Source organism: Lissotriton helveticus, chromosome 12 (genome assembly GCF_964261635.1).
Source record: "Lissotriton helveticus chromosome 12, aLisHel1.1, whole genome shotgun sequence".
NCBI classification, from domain to species: Eukaryota; Metazoa; Chordata; class Amphibia; order Caudata; family Salamandridae; genus Lissotriton; species Lissotriton helveticus.
The window spans coordinates 676,279,338-676,297,965 of NC_136073.1; the positions used below are offsets into that span (position 1 = coordinate 676,279,338).

Below are 18,628 nucleotides of genomic sequence, written 5' to 3' on the forward strand. Positions count from 1 at the left end.
CTGCCGAATTAGCTATCAAACTCGAGAACCGCGGATACCCCAAAACCATCATTCACAAAACCCAGAAAAGGGCGAGAAACCAAAACCGGGATGCCCTGCTGGAGGATCACGTGAAAACTGACCAAGATCAACCCATCACTTGCGTCACCACATATAACACGGCCTCCAATGAAGTGACCAAAATCATAAAAAAACATTGGAGAATTATCAACTCCGGACAGAGGGACTGGGAACCACCCAGATTCGCTTACAAGAGGAACAAAAACCTCAAGGACCAGCTGGTGAGCACCAGACCCAGACTACCATACAAGCAACCAGCCAATACCATCTTGAATGCCTGGGGCCTTCCAAAAGTGGTTGGCCACTACCCCTGCAACGACTGCAGTGTGTGTCACCTGACCACACATACCAAGACGCTCCATCTGGAACCGAACAAAACGTGGACACAACAAAGTCACACCAACTGCAACTCACGCAACGTGGTGTACCTCCTGACCTGCACGTGTGGCCTCCGTTATGTGGGGATGACCACCCGAAAGGTCAAGACTAGGATCACTGAGCACCGAAGCACGATCCGATGCAAGAAAAATGTCAGCAAGCTTACTAACCATTTCATTACCCAAGGTCACACTCCGAATGACTTCAACTGGACAATAATCGAGCAGATCCCGGAAAGTGCCATTGATAATGACAAAAGACTCCTGGGCAAAGAACAAAGATGGGTATACCGCTTGTCAACAGCTACCAACGGGCTCAACGATGCCATCCCGTGGAACTCGTTGTCCCATACATGATCAGGACTTTTAAAAGAATATAAAAAAAACCCCAAATCCGACCACCCACCCCCTGATCAGCAGTGCCAACCACTCTCAGACCATTGCCCGGTCGCCATGAAAATATGCACCCTAAAAACCATTGCCTAGTTGTAATGAGGCGTACATGTGTTATTAGCATCCTCCTATTGCCTCACGTTATTTGGTTATAACACATACTGGTCCTCACTCGCACCGCCTTAACTGCGCATGCGCGAGCGAGTAGTACCGGCCCTCTCACTCCTGCACATGCGCAGAACGAACTCCATAATGCGCATGCGCGATAACAATACACCTCGACGCGCATGCGCAGACCGCCACCCCGACCATGACTAGCGCTTGCGAGCGCTCTAACTCGGAACCTCGAGTCTTTTCACCCTCTCTCGAGAAACACAGGTGGCAGTAATCAAACAATCAACCTGGAGTATAAAAAGCCAACTCCCATGGCCACTCGCTACCGGTGCAGCGAAGGAGGCAGTACAGGTCCACGGCAGGCTCTGACCAAGAACTCAGTGAGTACCAAGACAGTTCTTCATCTCTGGTAAGCGTTTTTCTCCCCTACAGGTCTCTCTCTCTCTCCCAAAAATTGTGGCAAAACCTATGTTTTTACTCAACAGGGTCAACCCATGCCACTTCTCTAAACCATGAAGTAGCACTTTTGACAAACCAGCGTAAGATTGAGTTCTTATGTTTTTTCTCATGTACCACTGTGCACCAATCTGTACAATTCGTGTTTTAGCCACCCCACTACCGTAATCCAGTGCGAACCCCACCCTAATGGTACCACCAGTGCCATTACACCTTAGCCGCTCATAGCCATCACTTACACCGCTATAGAGCCGGCAACCAACTGTATTCAGTTATATACAGCCGAGTGACTCTAACCTTCTCCCCTGTATGTTTTGTCTCTGTCCTATATGTTTAATGTACAGGTGTTTTCTCGAGTTGGGAATTCCCCACTCACACATAGAAAAACACTTTAGGGCGTGTATACACATAGTCTGGATATACACCCACTAATTTTAACTGCACACACTTTTTTACCCGTCCTGAAGAAAGCCAGCATAGTAATAAGGCACTGGCTGAAACATGTTGACACACCCCAGGATGTGAGAGGTCGTAACTCGCCTCCACCATCCGATAAGCCTTATTTTTTAACCGCTGACGGTGACCCAGCTAATAAAGTGTACTTGCCCTTGGGCACTGGGATCCCCGCCAAGCCGTTTTAAATTCACAATCCATAACAGTCTTCACCGCACACACAGCGACATACCTGCTCCGCTGTCTTCAGGCGTCGAAGCACACCCGGGACACGCTAGGTGTCACTGGGTGGGCCCGATGATGAAGCATGCCACCAACTAGGTTGGTGGGTGAGGGCTTTATGAGCACACCTACCAGGTGCCTCAAACCATTGACAAAGCATACTTGAGTCCTTGATAAATTAAAATAATTTATTTTCTTTTGATTATTTAGCTAGTCCATTTTTGATTTATTGACATATAATTCAGGGGATAAGGACTAGCTTTCTGGTCCTCTCTCTCCCTCTTGATACACGCATTCTAGAACAACGCCACAAATATAGAACATTCTTGAACCCGCATTTTGTTCATGTCTCACCCCCAGAAAGTAAATCATTCTACATAGACAGACAGAATCCGTTACGAGAAGTCCACCCAGTCAGAGGAGCGGGTGGCGAAATGCAGCGAGTGTTTGTATACACTCCGATCACAAAGATGGAACTCCTCGAAATGAAGAAATTAATTCCCTGTCATGACAAAGATCCAGCAGGGTTCCATAGAGAATTAAAAGACATGCTCCGTATGGGAGAATACACTTACCCAGATATCATTAAAATGTTAAAGGTTCTGCTGCCCGCAGGGGTGTATGAAAAGCTAAAGGAAAAAGAATGGGAGGTGGGAGAGAAAAAGATAGATTGGGCAGTCCTAGAAGCAGAAGATAAGATACGTGTACCAGGTACTGGTCTTGGAGAGAAATGTAAAGAATTACCAGAATTATTAATTCAAGTTTTACCCAGATTATTAACAACGAGAAAAGAAGACTGGGATGCAATCTCAGCCTGTAAACAGAAACAAGATGAAGATATTAGTGATTTTTATTCTAGGTTTGAAAAGTGCTTTAGTATCAACAGTGGTCTCAAGACAAGTAGTGAGTCATACCCTCACCTTTTCGTTACCAAATTAGTCCACCAATTAAAAACCGAGTTCTGAAAGTCGAAAGTACCTGGCAAGCAAATACTCCGTCCCAGATGCTCCAGATGCTCCAGTACCACCAGAATAGAATCAGGGAAGAGCAAGAACACGAGAGAAAACGTATGAAAGACACGAAAATGAAAGTACTAGTTGCACAATCTGTTCCTCAAGACAGTCAGAAGAGGGGTCCGAATCAAGCCAGTCATCCTGCAGCTCCCGTTAAAGGGAACTGCAATTATTGTAAACAGCCAGGTCATTTTATAAATGAGTGTGCAGTTCTGAAACACAACATAGCTACTGGTAAGACTAAAGAAAGACCACGTCCGCCTAGACAGGAACAAGTTTCACAGATTCCTCAGCCACAGAATGCACAACAGACAGTTACAGTACCGCAGCCTATTGCTGCAACACAGCATGTTACATCGCAGATGTACCAGTATGCACAGTCTGAGTATCCAGAGTACCAGCCATATTCATGAAACAGCCTAGAGAGGGAGGTAGGCTTGCCTCTCATCGAGATACCTGTAGATCAAGAAGGTCCCTATGTTCACAGTCAAGTATTAGGGAAAGACAGAAAGTTTTTGATTGATACAGGGGCAAGTAGGACCACAATTAGTCATGCCGAAGTTCCAGGGGCTCCGCTCTCAGGCTCAAGAAATGTTTCCCTTGGATTTTCAGGAAAGCCTATCGTTAATGAGATTTCAAAGCCAGTCACTCTAGAAGTAGGTCCATTGTCCCGCACTACTGATCTGTTACTTACTAAGTCATGTCCAGAAAATCTATTAGGCATTAAAACACTGAAAGAGTTAGGTGCAGTTATATGTTGTTCCCCAGAGGGAATACGTCTGTTCCTACGTGACTTTAAGGGTCACTATGTATTACGAGATTTTGATTCCAGACTGTCTAAAGTTCCGCAGCATTTATGGGCGCAAGGTCCAACTGATGTAGGTTACATGCAAATCACACCCCATCGTGTGACTCTCAAACCAGGTGTAGTGTTACCACGAATCAGGCAGTATAGATTGCCACCTGAGGCTGTAGCAGCCTTATCCAAAATTATAGACGAGCTCATGGCTCAAGGAGTAGTTGTAGAAACTGACTCCAATGTATGTAACTCTCCGATCATTCCAGTCATGAAACGTACTGATCCAAATGCACCCCCAGTATATCGATTAGTGATTGATTTACGGGAACTTAATAAATGTATTATTCCGCAGTACCCAGTTGTCCCAGATATCTCTTCCCTGTTAACTGCTATTGATTCCGAAGCCACGTTCTTCACTGTCATAGACCTCAAGAACGCATTTTTTAGTGTTCCCATCCATCCAGACAGCCAGTTTCTTTTCGGATTTTGTTTAAATGGAAGGAGCTATATGTTTACACGAGCTCCTCAAGGTTTCACAGAAAGCCCTAGTATTTACAGTCAAGCACTTAAGAGACAACTAGATAATATTCACATGCCAACTGACACTGCCCTGCTCCAGTATGTCGATGATCTACTGATCACAGCCCGTTCTGAACGTGCTTGCGAGCGGGCATCCCTGACGGTTCTGTATTTTCTAGCCGAGATGGGGCACAAGGTGTCCCCTTCGAAGCTTCAATTCTGTGTCCAGCAAGTGGTCTACTTAGGACACTTACTGTCCAAGAGGGGTAGGCAGTTGACACCAGACCGTATCCAGTTAATAGCGAGTCTTCCCCAGCCCAGGACCCAGAAGGAGGTACGTGCCTTTATCGGCCTTACTTCTTATTGTAGACAATGGATTCCCCAGTATGCATTTCTAGCCAAGCAACTGATACAGTTAACGACACAGGAGGCAGCCGTATCGACTGTCCTCCCTTGGACCCAGGAACATACACTTAGTTTCAACGAGTTAAAGAAAGCTTTATGCCAAGCTCCAGTTCTAGCAACACCGAACTACAGTAAGCCTTTTACACTTTTCGTCACTGAACGCGAAGGTACAGCATTATCTGTTCTCACACAAGATCAAGCAGGACAAAACAAGCCCTGTGCTTATTTTTCGAGCACACTAGATCCTGTAGCCCAGGCTCTGCCTGCGTGCCTCAAGTCAGTTGCAGCCACAGCACTAGCTATCAGACAAAGTGATTCCATAGTCTTAGGACATACCTTGACAGTACAAGTCCCACACTCCGTGGAAGTTCTTTTAAACCGAACACAAACACAGCACTTGACAATTGCACGTTTAACAGGTTATGAATTGACACTGTTCCAGCCACACATAGATATTAGACGCTGCAACATCCTGAATCCTGCTACACTGTTACCATCAGTTAGTTCAAATCCTGCCGCACACGACTGTGTGGAAGTAGTCAACATTACGACAAAGCCAAGACAAGACCTGACAGACATTCCGTTACCAGATCCTGACCTGACACTTTATGTGGATGGTTCATGTATGAGAACTAGTACAGGAGAACTAGTAGCCGCGTATGCAGTGACTACTGACACCGAAGTTATTGAAACACACCGTATTGATACCCTGTCCGCTCAAGCAGCAGAGCTAGTTGCTCTGACACAAGCCTGTATACACGCCAAGAACCTGAAAGTTAATGTTTACACAGATTCACGTTACGCATTTGGAGTTGTACACGACTTTGGAGTGCTCTGGCAGGAGAGAGGTTTCATGACTTCTCATGGAACCAAGATTCAGCATGGTTTCCTTATCCAAGCTCTGTTAGATGCAATACATTTACCGACATCTATCGCTATCATGAAATGCAAAGCACATACGAAAGTCACTGACATTATTTCCCAAGGTAATGATCTAGCAGATCGCACAGCCAAGCTTACAGCACAGACTCTAGACAGTCCAGTTAACATGACACACACTCCAGATCTGACTACATGTATGACAGTTAAGGACCCTACTCAAGATGTCATAGATATCCAGTTACATGCTACTCCCGATGAAATCAAGAAGTGGTCTGAACAAGGAGGGGTCCAGACAGATCAAGGATGGGTGACGAAGGGTAGGACCGCATGGTTTCTCCCCGACTCTATGGTTCAAGTCATCATTAATACCGCACATAGTCCAGCACATTTAGGAGAAAAAGCTATGTTAGACAGTATCCAGAACATTTGGTTCAACAAGCATTTACGAGCTGCAGCCAAGCAGAAAGTCCGTACCTGTATGATATGTTGTCAGTTTAATCCAGGTAAAAGTGTCCCGGTGGAACAAGGTGGATTCCAGCCCCCTGACCACTCTTTTGAAGTCCTCCAGATGGATTATATTCAGATGGAGCGATGTCGAGGTTTCAAGTATGTCCTTGTAGTTGTATGCGCTTTGTCCAGATGGACAGAAGCATATCCAGTCCCAGATTACACAGCCGCGACCACTGCCAAGCAGTTGGTTCGTGAGTTTTTCCCTCGATATGGACTCCCTAGAGTCGTATATTCTGATAACGGTCAGCCATTCTCATCTGAGTTGATGAAGCACGTTTCCCTGTTGTTAGGGTACCAGTGGAAGTTTCATTGTGTACGCCATCCTGAAGCAGCCGGTCTAGTCGAGAGACATAATCAGACTCTGAAAATTCGAATTGCCAAAATATGTAAAGATAAGGGTGTGGACTGGCTAGTAGCTCTGCCAGTCGCTTTGTTTTATATGCGCATGGTCGCACATTCCAGATCAGGTCTGTCCCCGTATGAGGTCGTATTCGGCCGCCCCCCTAACATGTGGGGTACTCCTAGACCCCGAAGTATTACTGATGTTTCATGTAATATGCTGACAGATTACCTAGCTTCCTTGATGTCTGCCCTCAACTCATGTCGTTCACAGGTTGCCGCCACATTTCCAGACAATACCGAGGTGGCACCGCATGAAATCGTTCCAGGTTCGATGGTGCTCGTACGTAACTTCGACAGATCAAGTCCGCTGGAGCCACGTTGGAAGGAGCCCCGTCAGGTCCTCCTCACCACCCGTACAGCTGTGAAATTGGAAGGACGCCGCGGCTGGGTGCACCTTTCGCACGTCAAGAAATTCTACGGATTGAAACCGGTCTCCAAGAACATTTCCCAGGATATCAAGACTTGTCAAAACATTGTTCCTAAGGACTGTCCCGCAAATGACATTGACACAACCCCTCCCCTGTTAGAGAAAACTCCGCAACAGGAGTATAAACAGAAATTAAGGTCTAGTAAAATAAGTCAGCCAGTTTGATTGTCTAAGTCCTCCCCTAGGTGAAACGGTTAGACTGTTTCTGACATGTATAAAATAGACCCCCATAGTGAGAGAGTTAGTCAAAACTCAATCCGATGTATCGTTTTTCTAAGTTTCATATTATTTCTCAGCCTTTTGATTTCCTGCACTAGTTACGCATTTTTCCTGTGTTTTCCAGTTCCTCATGTAAATAAGCCTTCTAATGTTACAGTAGAGCACACGTTTAGTGATCTGCCTCCTCACGAATATTCATACCGCCTCGCTATGCGTAACAATACATTTATCCGCATGTTACATTATTCACATCAAACCAGCAATGCCACTAATTGTTGGGTGTGTGGTCGACTCCCCCCTTTCCAGACGTCAAAGGGAGTTCTGCCACTTTTTCCTTATCCTTTTTCACATAATGGTTCGTGTGGAGCATGGTCCACGTTAACGTCATCCTTAACAGATATGTCTTTTCTTAACAGCACATGTTTCCCAGACAAGCAAGGTTTCCCCCACAGAACAGGTTTAGATCTAGAAAATGAAGTATATAATTTAGGTAACTATTCTTCGAATTTCATGGTCCTGAATGTTCAGTCTGATACTACTCCAGACTCACCTGCTATTTCAGTATTACCAGTCAAAGGCGAATTATGTGTCCGTAATTATGGTTCTGTACACGTAGGACATAGTGATTGTACTACTATTATCCAGTATAGTGACAGTGGGAAATCTATTTTTAAAGCTTCACGTCATTCTTATTTTGTTTGTGGTCAAACCGCATATGTTCGTCTGCCCCTCGATTGGGAGGGAACCTGTTACATTGCCTTCCTACTGCCACCTGTTTTCCTAGCCCCACCTGACTACCATAGGAATTCCTTCCTAGTACATACTAGACACAAGAGAAACCTCCCGATTGTCGATTATACTGAAACTGCTGCAGAGCAATTCATTGATATTGATAAAGGTGTGTTCCCTTATTTAGGTACAATTGTAAACAGTAAGCTAATCCGTAGGTTAACAAGAACCCTTGAAGCTGTAGTAGATGAGACTGCCTCCGCTCTAGGTAACTTAACCGAAGAGCAATCCTTTATGAGAATTGTTGTGCTCCAGAATCGTCTCGTCCTTGACGTCATACTGGCCGATAGGGGCGGGGCCTGTAGAGTCATCGGATCCAGTTGTTGCATTTTCATTCCAAATAACGCGCCGTCTGTTTATTCAGCTATAACCAGACTTCATAAAATTGCCCATCTATTACACCAGGATCCAGGCACCTGGACATGGTCCGGTTGGTTCTGGAATATAATTTCCGCCTGGGGATGGAAAGTCCTGTCCTTTCTAGGTATCGCAGTAGCGATCATATTCAGCTGCTGCCTCTGTATACAATGTGGCCCTGCGATTTGCGGCATGTGTGCTACCACTTGTATTCCTAGTCCCAAGCCCCGTTCTAAATCCCGTTCCAAGACAATTCGAGATGAACAAATGGTACTGTATGAAATGATAGATGGTATCATGAATATTGATGTTTCCTGATGGAAACGTAGTGACAAGGAGGGAATGTGGAAAAGTAAATTTTGTCATGTTCTGTGTCTCTACGTGTCATCCATCATATGTTATGTGTGCATGACCAATACGCATATGTTATTCCCCATGTCCGATTCAAGACGCAATTACAGTTGTGTCCTCCTCTAGTATGCCAGTTTCCAGTCCTCGTGAATACTACGAATATCAGGCCTATGTAAAGCTACGATGCCACGTTTCTCAGTGTGCACGTTATTCTATTATAAAGTCCCCGTTTCTAGGCCTCAAAAGGGCCTGGACACCAGATTCAGCTCCTGTCTCCTGAACCCTCGCTGAGGAGCGATCCAGCCCCCACCTGTATCCTCGACCTTTCACTTACTTCCTGCCTCGCAGTGCCCGGTACAGCTTGGCTCTGCCTCTGAGTCTGCCAAGACTATGTTATGATTCCAGCTATCAGTTTAGTCCTCCTTCTCTGCATTCCTAAGCTACTGAACTACATCAATAGTTTCCGTCATTGTCTAGCCTATGCGGCTCCATGTTAAGAGAAATACTGTATTTAATGGTCATTTAATATTCTTCATCACGCACTACATGAAGAATAATGCATGGCCCAGTCTTAGAGTCAGTTAGCTTCTCCCCTCACGACTTCTAGTTTATATCAACATGTTCCCTAAACATCAGATACTAGATAGGGTTTAGGTACATGTCGCTCCGACCCTCCAAACTTTAGTCTCTGCTCCTAGCACAGAGTTCATAGCCCCCAGCTTCTCCTCGTAACACGTCATTGCCAGTTTGCGCGCACCACCAGGTTAGAGGTCCCGGCTCCTTAGGTAGCCCCCTCCTATGTTTCCGCCCATTCATGACATATTCTGTTACGTTTGCATCACATGTCTATGTATACGCCCTGTTACACCTTCTTTTTACTCTTATCTTTCGCGACTGCTACGCGTCACGCCTTCTGCTCCACCCACTGCTACGCCTACTGCAATGTAATGCTATGTGTTTGCGTTATGTATATATGCTCATGTATTTGTTATTAAAAGCCAGCGCGCTCATCCCAGACCCAGCCCCAGCAGCTGCTGGGCCCTGTCATCCTATTCCTATGCAGGTTGTCCTGTTCCTGTCCTTATGCTGTATTAAACCTGCAAAAAACTCCTACTACCTCGAATCTTGACTCTTATTTATTGAGCTATCTGTTATGATATATGTCTAGTCAAAAATAGGGTATTATTTATTTATTTACCACAGCGCAAGGAAACCTGCGGGTGGAGGAGGGCCTCGATCACCAGCACTCAAGAGTGCAGGGGCAGGGGCACCTCACTTAATGGTGGAGCTGCGAGGGTGGGAGAGCAATTTCACTGACAATGAGTCGGTGGTCTTGCTCGCCTGTCCCCGCAGTGGCCGCCATTAAGTAGGGGTCGGGGAGGGCTGGACAGCTGGGAGGCGGGAGCGGGGAGGGGGGAGGGGAGCTGGATTGGGCCGGTCGCGCTGGGGGGGGGCCGCGGGGGCAGCAGCGGCGGGGAAAGGTAAAGGGAGGAAAGAAGGGATAAAGAAAAAAGGGAAAATAAGCAGAAATAAGGCACAAAAGAGCAGAAATGCAGAAAAGAGCAGAAAGGTGAAAGATAGAAAGGGTAGAAAAACAAGTGAAAACGAGTGAAGGAGCAGAGGGAGAGAAAGGGAAAATGGGCAGAAATAAGGCACAAAAGAGCAGAGGTGCAGAAAGGTGAAAGATAGAAAGGGTAGAAAAACGAGTGAAAACAAGTGAAGGAGCAGAGGGAGAGAAAGGGAAAATGGGCAGAAATAAGGCACAAAGGAGCAGAGATGCAGAAAGGTGAAAGATAGAAAGGGTAGAAAAACGAGTGAAGGAGAAGAGTGAGAGAAAGGAGACAGAGGTCCACTGGACCACCAGGGATGAGGCGCAGGGAAACCTGCGGGTGGAGGAGGGCCTCGATCACCAACACTCAAGAGTGCAGGGGCAGGGGCAGGGGCACCTCAATGGTGGAGCTGCGAGGGTGGGAGAGCAATTTCACTGACAATGAGTCAGTGGTCTTGTGACTCATACCCTTTTTTTTAAAAACTTGTTTCACCACCTTTTCACGAACTGGATTCTCACCTAGCAGCATGAGTGTTTTTGTTAGTTTCTTCCACCTCACTGAATGTCTTGCCCTAGACTGAGGCAGGAGGAGGCCCACCACAAGTAGTAAGAGCACAGACTGGCCCACTGTCATTCTGCATGTGGCAATCAGCTGCATACAGAATGACAATGGGAAGGGTGGGGCAGCTCTTGTGCTCAGAGGAGTGCGAGGTGGCCCCATCAGTGAGCTGAGGTTTCTGGCAGGGGAACAGTGATGTTGCCCAATGCCCAAAATTATGGACAAAAGGCGCCCGTAAAAGGGATCGTCACAGACAATGGTCGTGAGATCCAAATTATAGATGGTCCGTGAAATTTACGGACGGTTGGTCACCCTATTTGGCTGGCCTTAGACGGCTGGCCAAACCATCATGTGCACTGATCACAGTGCAACCCTTCCCTATGTCACTGCCCTCGCGATGCATCCACCTCCAAGACCTGCCCATCCCCTCAGAACTGAAAAATAAAACGAAAATAAACCTGTTTTATTTTTTACGTGTTGAGGCTACCAACGGGGGCGAGAGGAGGAGCCCCCACTGGTTGGGGTTATCCCTTCTTGCGGGTGTGTGACCTGCAGCTTGACGTTGTTGTGTTCTTCCAGCAGGGAAGGTTCTATGGGATCAGAATCAGTCCATTTCAAGTTGGGAACAAGGGTCATATTTACAATGAAATGGCGCAGGGTGGCGCCGCAAGCTGTGTTGCTGTGCCAAGCTGTGTCAATTAAAAAAACGCTGGAATGCACCGTATTTACCAGAATGCAACCACCCCTGTGCCAACGCTAATTGGATGATTGTGGTTGTGCAGTAAGGGACACCTTCCTGCACAATATCATTAATGGCATTTCGCTCCTTCTATGTGTGCTGCAAAATACATGTAGAAAGAGCAAAAAATGAGGAGAAACAAAGTATTATGCAACGTTACACCACGTTAACGCCTCCCCTGGAAAGGTGTTATATTTTGGCAATGCCTCAGATCTACGAAAACTTGTAATCAAAAAGCCATGGGTGTTGCGCAGAAATGCCTACAGCAACACCCATGACACGCCCTTTTGATACAGAGTAATGTGTGAAAGAGGGCCATATTTATAAGGCCATGTAAAGCCACGCAAAGTGATTTTCAGGGAACCCTGAGCTATGGACATGATCGCCAAGAAGGCTCTAAACGACTACTGCCAACAGGTCAATGTAGAAAGAAAAGATCAGAGAAAGGGGGCACCCTTGCCTAGTACCCCTTGATATTAGATTTTTTCCATATGTCTACGATTAATTATAAGCAAGGCAATTTCTCCAGCATAAAGTTTAAGTAGAGTCCTAACCAATTGACCCACGCTTCCAACTTTTTCTAGCACCAAAAACAAACAGATCCAGCACACCAAATAACATTTTCTGCATCTATAAAAAACAATAAGCATTTACAATGCAATAGGTCTCGCAGTCGCAAGCCTTTGAGTCATGGGCACTGTAAATGGCAATGCCTTTTATAAAAAATTAAAAGGCATTGTCATTTACAATGGCAACAGTCCAAAGTCCTGCAAATGCAATACCCATTGCAGAGCGCGGTGTCCCTGAAGCGGGCGCTGCACTCAGTAGTACAGTTAGAAAAAAAAATTAAACTGAGCACGGGTGTCCCTGAAGCTCGCGCCGCGCTCAGTAGTGAAGTTTAAAAAAAATTATAATAAAACCGAACGAGATGTCCCTGAATCGGGTGCCGCGCCCAGTAGTAAAGTTAAAATACAAAATAAACATCAAACTTTAAAAAATAAAATTTGAACTGAGCGCAGTGTCCCTAAAGCGGGCGCTGCGCTCAGCATGCAAATACAATAAGCAAGCCATTGTCCCTATTAGTGTTCATAAATAAAATAGTGCTTACCTACTAGATAAAGCAGACTGTGTAACGAGCCAAGTAAAATTTCCAGTCCTTATGGGCGGTAACAAATGACGACAAGGAGGTACCCAGGAGGGACTAACAAAGGGACTCATAATGAATCGGAAGACAGCGTTTACGAAAGACAATGAAGCAAGCCAATTAAAAATATGGGTGGAGAGTGGGCAGAGCTTCCACTGCATACTCTATTACAGCATGCCTTGCAGAGCGAGCAGTGGATGCACACTGCCGCTAGGCTCAACCTAGAAGGGCGCTGGAACCTTATTTGGAAAAACAAACAATAGCCTGTACCAGGAAATAGGGTAAGGGTACAAAGTTGGCTGCCTGGCATAAATCCGTTTTGATGTTTGTGTACTATTTGAGGTATTACAGCTGCCACCCTTATTGTAATTATTTTTGCAAAGATTTTGTAATCTATATTAAGTAAGGTTATTTTTCAAAATTAAATTAGATTGGCTGGATCCTGCCCTTTAAAAAAAAAAAAGAAAACAAATTAGATTCTCTCTCAAGAATGATGGAGGGATTTTACCCCTAGATACGATATAGTTGAATAATTGCATCGTGGTGGCCTTTAATCTACTATAGAGGTTTGATACCATTCTGAAGTAAAGCCATTTTCAGATTCAGAAATTAAGGAACTGGAGGAATGCAGGAAGAGCCTGTAATATGTCTTTATTATTCAGCACATTAGATTTATCAAGTTAAGATACTATCAATAAATGTTAACGGGATAAAAGAAAACATACCTAAGAAAAGGCAATTTGCAGGAAACACATTAAAACATTTCTGGGATTAGCAGTAAGCAATTCTGGACTCCTTTTAAAATGATAGCTCTTTCATTGACCCCGCTGCTCATGTGGGGTGGGGTGGGCAGGCACTTTTAGCCTCAAACAAGTTCCCAGGATCCATTGGAAAAATGGTACAGGAAAAAACAGAAAGATGGGTAGTGGATTCACTGAAAATTAACCAACAAGATGTGACAACTGTTCTAATTATGGCCCAATAGAAGGTGAACTGAAATCTATTTACAAATTACGGCTGGCATTAGTAGATTTCCCTAACCCCAATCATTGGTAAGAATTTCAATGTTATGCTGGTATCCTCCAAGCACGATGTGCTACAGAGGAAGCCTAATATTGCACAAGCTTTCCAGATCCTTAAACATAAATCAGGACTAACTGACCTGTGTAGGACCATGAGCCCACAGTACATTAATAAACCTTTTTCTTCAAAAGGTTTCAATCAGTGTCACAAATTGACTACTTCTTAATGTCCAGAAATGGGATCCATGGGTTCTGTAAGTTTGTGCTAAACTACTTTTTGGATTATACAGCAGTCATTCTGGACGTAACCTTACACCCCCTTAGAATGATATCCCTGTGTGGACGCCAGATCAATTTCTTCTCTTGGATAAAGAATTTTGTAAAAACATCAAAACTAGGATACATTTGTTATTTTAAATAAATATTGGATATGCAGCTTTAGAAACAGTGTGGGAAGCTTATAAAGCCATCTTAAGAGGGGAAGTGATATTTTTATAAGCCCTAAGAAACCAAAATCGTAACTTGGAGTTACTAACTTAACAGGATATTCTTAAACAAGCAGAATTACCTCGGAATACACATATTAATCAAACAAAATATTGCTAGTGAGAAAAAACAATTTTTTTCAGTATTAGAAAATGAACTGGTTGAATTACGATCAGTCGGACAGCACGTTTATGAGGAGGGTGAGCATAGTAGATACTCAAAGGCAGAACAGAGATGTCACTTGGGACCACACTGTCCTCAATGCCCTTTTGCCTATGTACAAGTCCTTTATTTCCACTGTACTCACCAGACTTCGCTTTAAATTGCAATTGGGCTTCAAGTCCTCGTCCGGAGTATGGAAGTTGCATGGCCCAGATAAAGGAGTCAATCTGTGGAGATAAAGGTTAAAATATGTGTTAAATATTATCCTTTTTACCTCACTCTTGGAAAAACAAAAGTATGATAGAAGAAGGGTCTTGATGACGGGCCTCGGACTTTGAAATGCCCTCCACCACCACCCACTCAGTTAAGCCTTCGGGAAAATCATAAATCTACACCTTTTTCGTTAGATCATCCCTGTTTGAACTTCTTCAATTACATTTTTAAGATCAACAAATGCCTTAAGCTTGGTGCTACATGCTGGGATACACAAGCATTGAAAGATTATTAATTTGTAGACCAGCAAGTACAGTGGGTTGGGGGAGTGCGCACCTCAAGGCTCCTATCTGGCTGGTTTTAACTCCTTAATAACACATCAGCTGCTGAGGTGTGCACACCACTCCCTACTTCCAGAACTGAGCCTATTTTTAATGTTTGGATGGCACTTCGTCTTCATAATGTCTTTACCACAAAAGGTATCCAGGCCAAATGTGTGTCCTTTTTTCACCACATGTTGGGGATTCTAAAGGTACCAGGGTTTGTGGAGTACCTAGATGGAACCGAGAAGATAGGAATAGATGGGGGCTTTTAGGAAAAATGGAATAAGATGTGGGGCAAGATAGTATATTTTTTTCTGAAAATGGCATCAACAAAAGGTTTGTTGTGCTAACATCCCCATCTTCACAGCTTTCAGGGACAGGCAAAGTTGTAGAAAATAATAATACCTTTAATATATATAGAGGCAGAGAACTCTGGGTAGTTCCAAAATTTAAGTGGAGAGCAGCTCCTGCTGTATAGAGCACCCTACAACACCAGTGACACTATGAAATTGCTCACCTCGAATGTCTGCTATTCTATCAAAGTTTTTAAGCATAGGATTAGCACACTTCCATCCATGCTGAGATACTAGGGGACAAAGTCTCTTGCCATTTCTAGAGCAAAGTATTTATGCGTAGGATTTTTTGCATAATTTATGAAGCATTCTACACTTGAAAGGGTACTGTTTTGACTTATACTGGGCTTTTTCTTGTGTCTGGACAAAGCTAAACCTCTCTGAAGAGTTATAATGATAGTAAAGCACATGTCAGGGGTTGCTTTATTCATAGTCATAGTCATATATTGCTTTATTCGGTTTCATAAAAAAGAACATCCATAAAAGCAGTTTCACAAATGAAAGCATAGCTCAATTACATTTCATTTCCAGAAGTAAAAAGTTCAATCCAAAACACTTAAAAAAAGGCATTGAATTGAGTTATTAAAATGATCTGCTAGCAATATATTCCATTTGTTATATATGCAAATATGGCCCCTAACCTTTAAGGGTGCTAATATACCATATTTCCCATGTTAAGTTCCAGTATTAGTTATTCACGTGGCACTTACTAGCTATGGCCCTGAGATATATAAATCATTTAACTTGTTCTAGGTATTAGTTAAAATCAAACCTTTTCTAACATAGAACGCGGACCATAAAAATGAAGACAATCTACAACAGATTTCAAGAGAGGGCAGAGATTGTAGGTACAAGTAACCAGGGCGACATTGTGTAAGGCCTAACTGACTTATGTTGGGTAAAATGTACTGCTTCCTTTGTCGAGAGCAAAATGTACACAAAAGAACCTAGTGCATGGTGTTTTTGGGCATCTTGCTATCTCAGTGGCAGTTTGTCAATTTTGTGGACCATTCGTTCATAGTGGAAATAGTGCATAGTTGGTGGAATATATCTAACCTTAAATGTGTGAGGACAAATCTATGCCACAAATTTAAAACAGATTTATGATATGGCTGAAATTCAAAAGTAGTTAAAATCAATTGATTATTTAAAACCGTAGGTTTTGGGAGTTCAGGTCAAGGTTCTCAGATTTGCCATAGCTTCCCTTTTCAAATATTTTCTGCTGATTGTCGCAAGCAACTCTAGGTTCTCAAAATATTCTGAGTGATCCATATCATGGAAAAACCGCTTGACATACACCAACCATGGAATAGACAGATATGAGGATAGTTTAAGACAGTCAGCTATGATCAATCTGTTCAGGTCTGTATTCTCTGATGTCCAGATTTTATGCCAAAGTAAAATAGGTTCAAGTTTCATTACATTTATAAGGAGGGGTGCACCAAGTTCAGACTGTAATACGTGTACTGAGGTACTTTTGGGAGCTGCCAGTATATATCTAAATAATTCATTTTTTTTTCAGCTCTATACATGTCTGGTGTCCCCATATGCCGGCCCCATAATGTGCTATGCTAGTGCATTTGGCTTTATAGATCTTCATCATTATATCTGGCGGGTTGGTTCCACAATGCATTACAAAGCATCTCAGGGCTCAGCAGGCCTTGATAAAAAGGCACTTTCTATTTTCAATGGCCTTCCTCCACAACCCCTCCTTGCCGAACAGGACTCCAAGATAGGAGAAGGTATCTGTAAAATCAATTTTAGTTCCATTTATTATTATGGTTCTACATTTAGTACTATTTTTGCCACATTTCATGATAAAAGTTTTAGATTGGTTAACATAAAGTCCTGAATTCTTCATGTTATCCACAAAATTATTAAGTAGTGACTGCAGAGCCCGTGGGGTGCGGGCCATAAGAACAGCGTCGTCAGCGTAGAGGAGGGCTGGGACTGGGTGTGTACCGATTTGCGTAGGATCTTTTACTGCTGCAAAAAGCTCCTCCCCCACACTGTTTATATATAAAGAAAACAGGAAGGGGGCTAGGACACACTCCTGTCTCACCCTCTCGCCACGCTGAAGGTTTCAATGCATTCTCCGTTTAAACCAAATCGTACCTTGGCTCTGCACCCCGTATACAAGTCTCTTAGAAAACTAATAATTGGCATTTCCACCCCCATATCTTTCAGTTTTGACCATAGTTACTTCAGTATTACACAATCGAAAGCCGCTGAAAGATCGACAAAGGCTAAGTAGATCTCCCCCTTTTTGATCTTAACAAATTTGCCGATAAGCAGGCTTAAATTGAGACTGCTCTACGGTCCCAATCCCGGGGCGTAAGCCTTTTTGTAGATCTGACCGTTTACCATGCAGTTCCGCCCAATGTGATAATCTATCCAAGATTATCCGTCCCACTACATTTGCTAGGGAGTCTGTTAAGGAGATTGGCCTAAAGCATGCTGGATTTAGACAGTCTCCTTTTTTTTTTATAAATGGGGACATTAATGGATTCTCCCCAAGATGGTACAAATCCCACTTTACAGCTAGCCCTTAAAACTTGTGTCAGCAGTGGGCCCCACAAATTGATGTTATCTTTGTAAAGGTCAATGGGAATGGCTTCTGGTCCAGGAGATTTACTACTTTTGCTTGCTTGGATTGCGTTAATAACTTCCTCCAGTGAGAAGGGAGGGATAGTAGAGGTTTGAGACACAGCTACCCTCTCATTATTGGTATGTCCCTGTTCTTGTACCTTAGCTGTGGGAGGTGCTGAATAAATATTAACAAAGTGATTAATCCACTCTTCCTCCAATATTGCTACTTCTATCGTGGGGTGTCCCTCTGACCTACATGGTGAGGAACTATTTATCCTCCAGAATGATCTATCGTCTTTGCTAATACTCGCCTCCAGTAAAGAATCCCAAGTGATCTCCCTTAACCACTTGGCTGCTAAGGGGTGTGCATGTAGGTCCATTGACTTTCCATTGAAATCAATGGGCCCTACATGACGAGTTACCCTTGTCATTAGCACTGAAGGGGTTAAATAATGTTTCCTCCTCTTAACTGCCCTTTTATACTACGCTCTGCATCGGTGGACCTCACTCTTGATTCTTGGTGTTTTATGCAGAGCAACCTTAAGTCGCTTATGGGCATCATTACTGCATACGGTATCAAACCAGCTCTTTTTTACCGTTTTGTCTTTCCTCTTTTGGCAGACAGGGTCTCTTTCACACCGTGTGTAATGTCCAAGAAGGCGGTAATAATTTCTCTTGGAGGTGTGTTTTCGCTTAAACATACACTAAATTGTTCTTTGTTGTTGGGTATTAGCTGACTAA

General features: G+C 43.9%; 1 protein-coding gene across 1 annotated transcript in view; it reads right to left on the bottom strand.

Moving 5' to 3' along the window:
• Positions 1–18,628, bottom strand: part of TSNAXIP1 (translin associated factor X interacting protein 1) — a 476,958-nt gene that overhangs the window by 381,725 nt on the left and 76,605 nt on the right. The window contains exon 2 of the mRNA XM_078669989.1: positions 14,555–14,636. Within this exon, the coding sequence (XP_078526115.1) occupies positions 14,555–14,636 (82 nt within the window). The remainder of the gene's footprint in view (positions 1–14,554; positions 14,637–18,628) is intronic.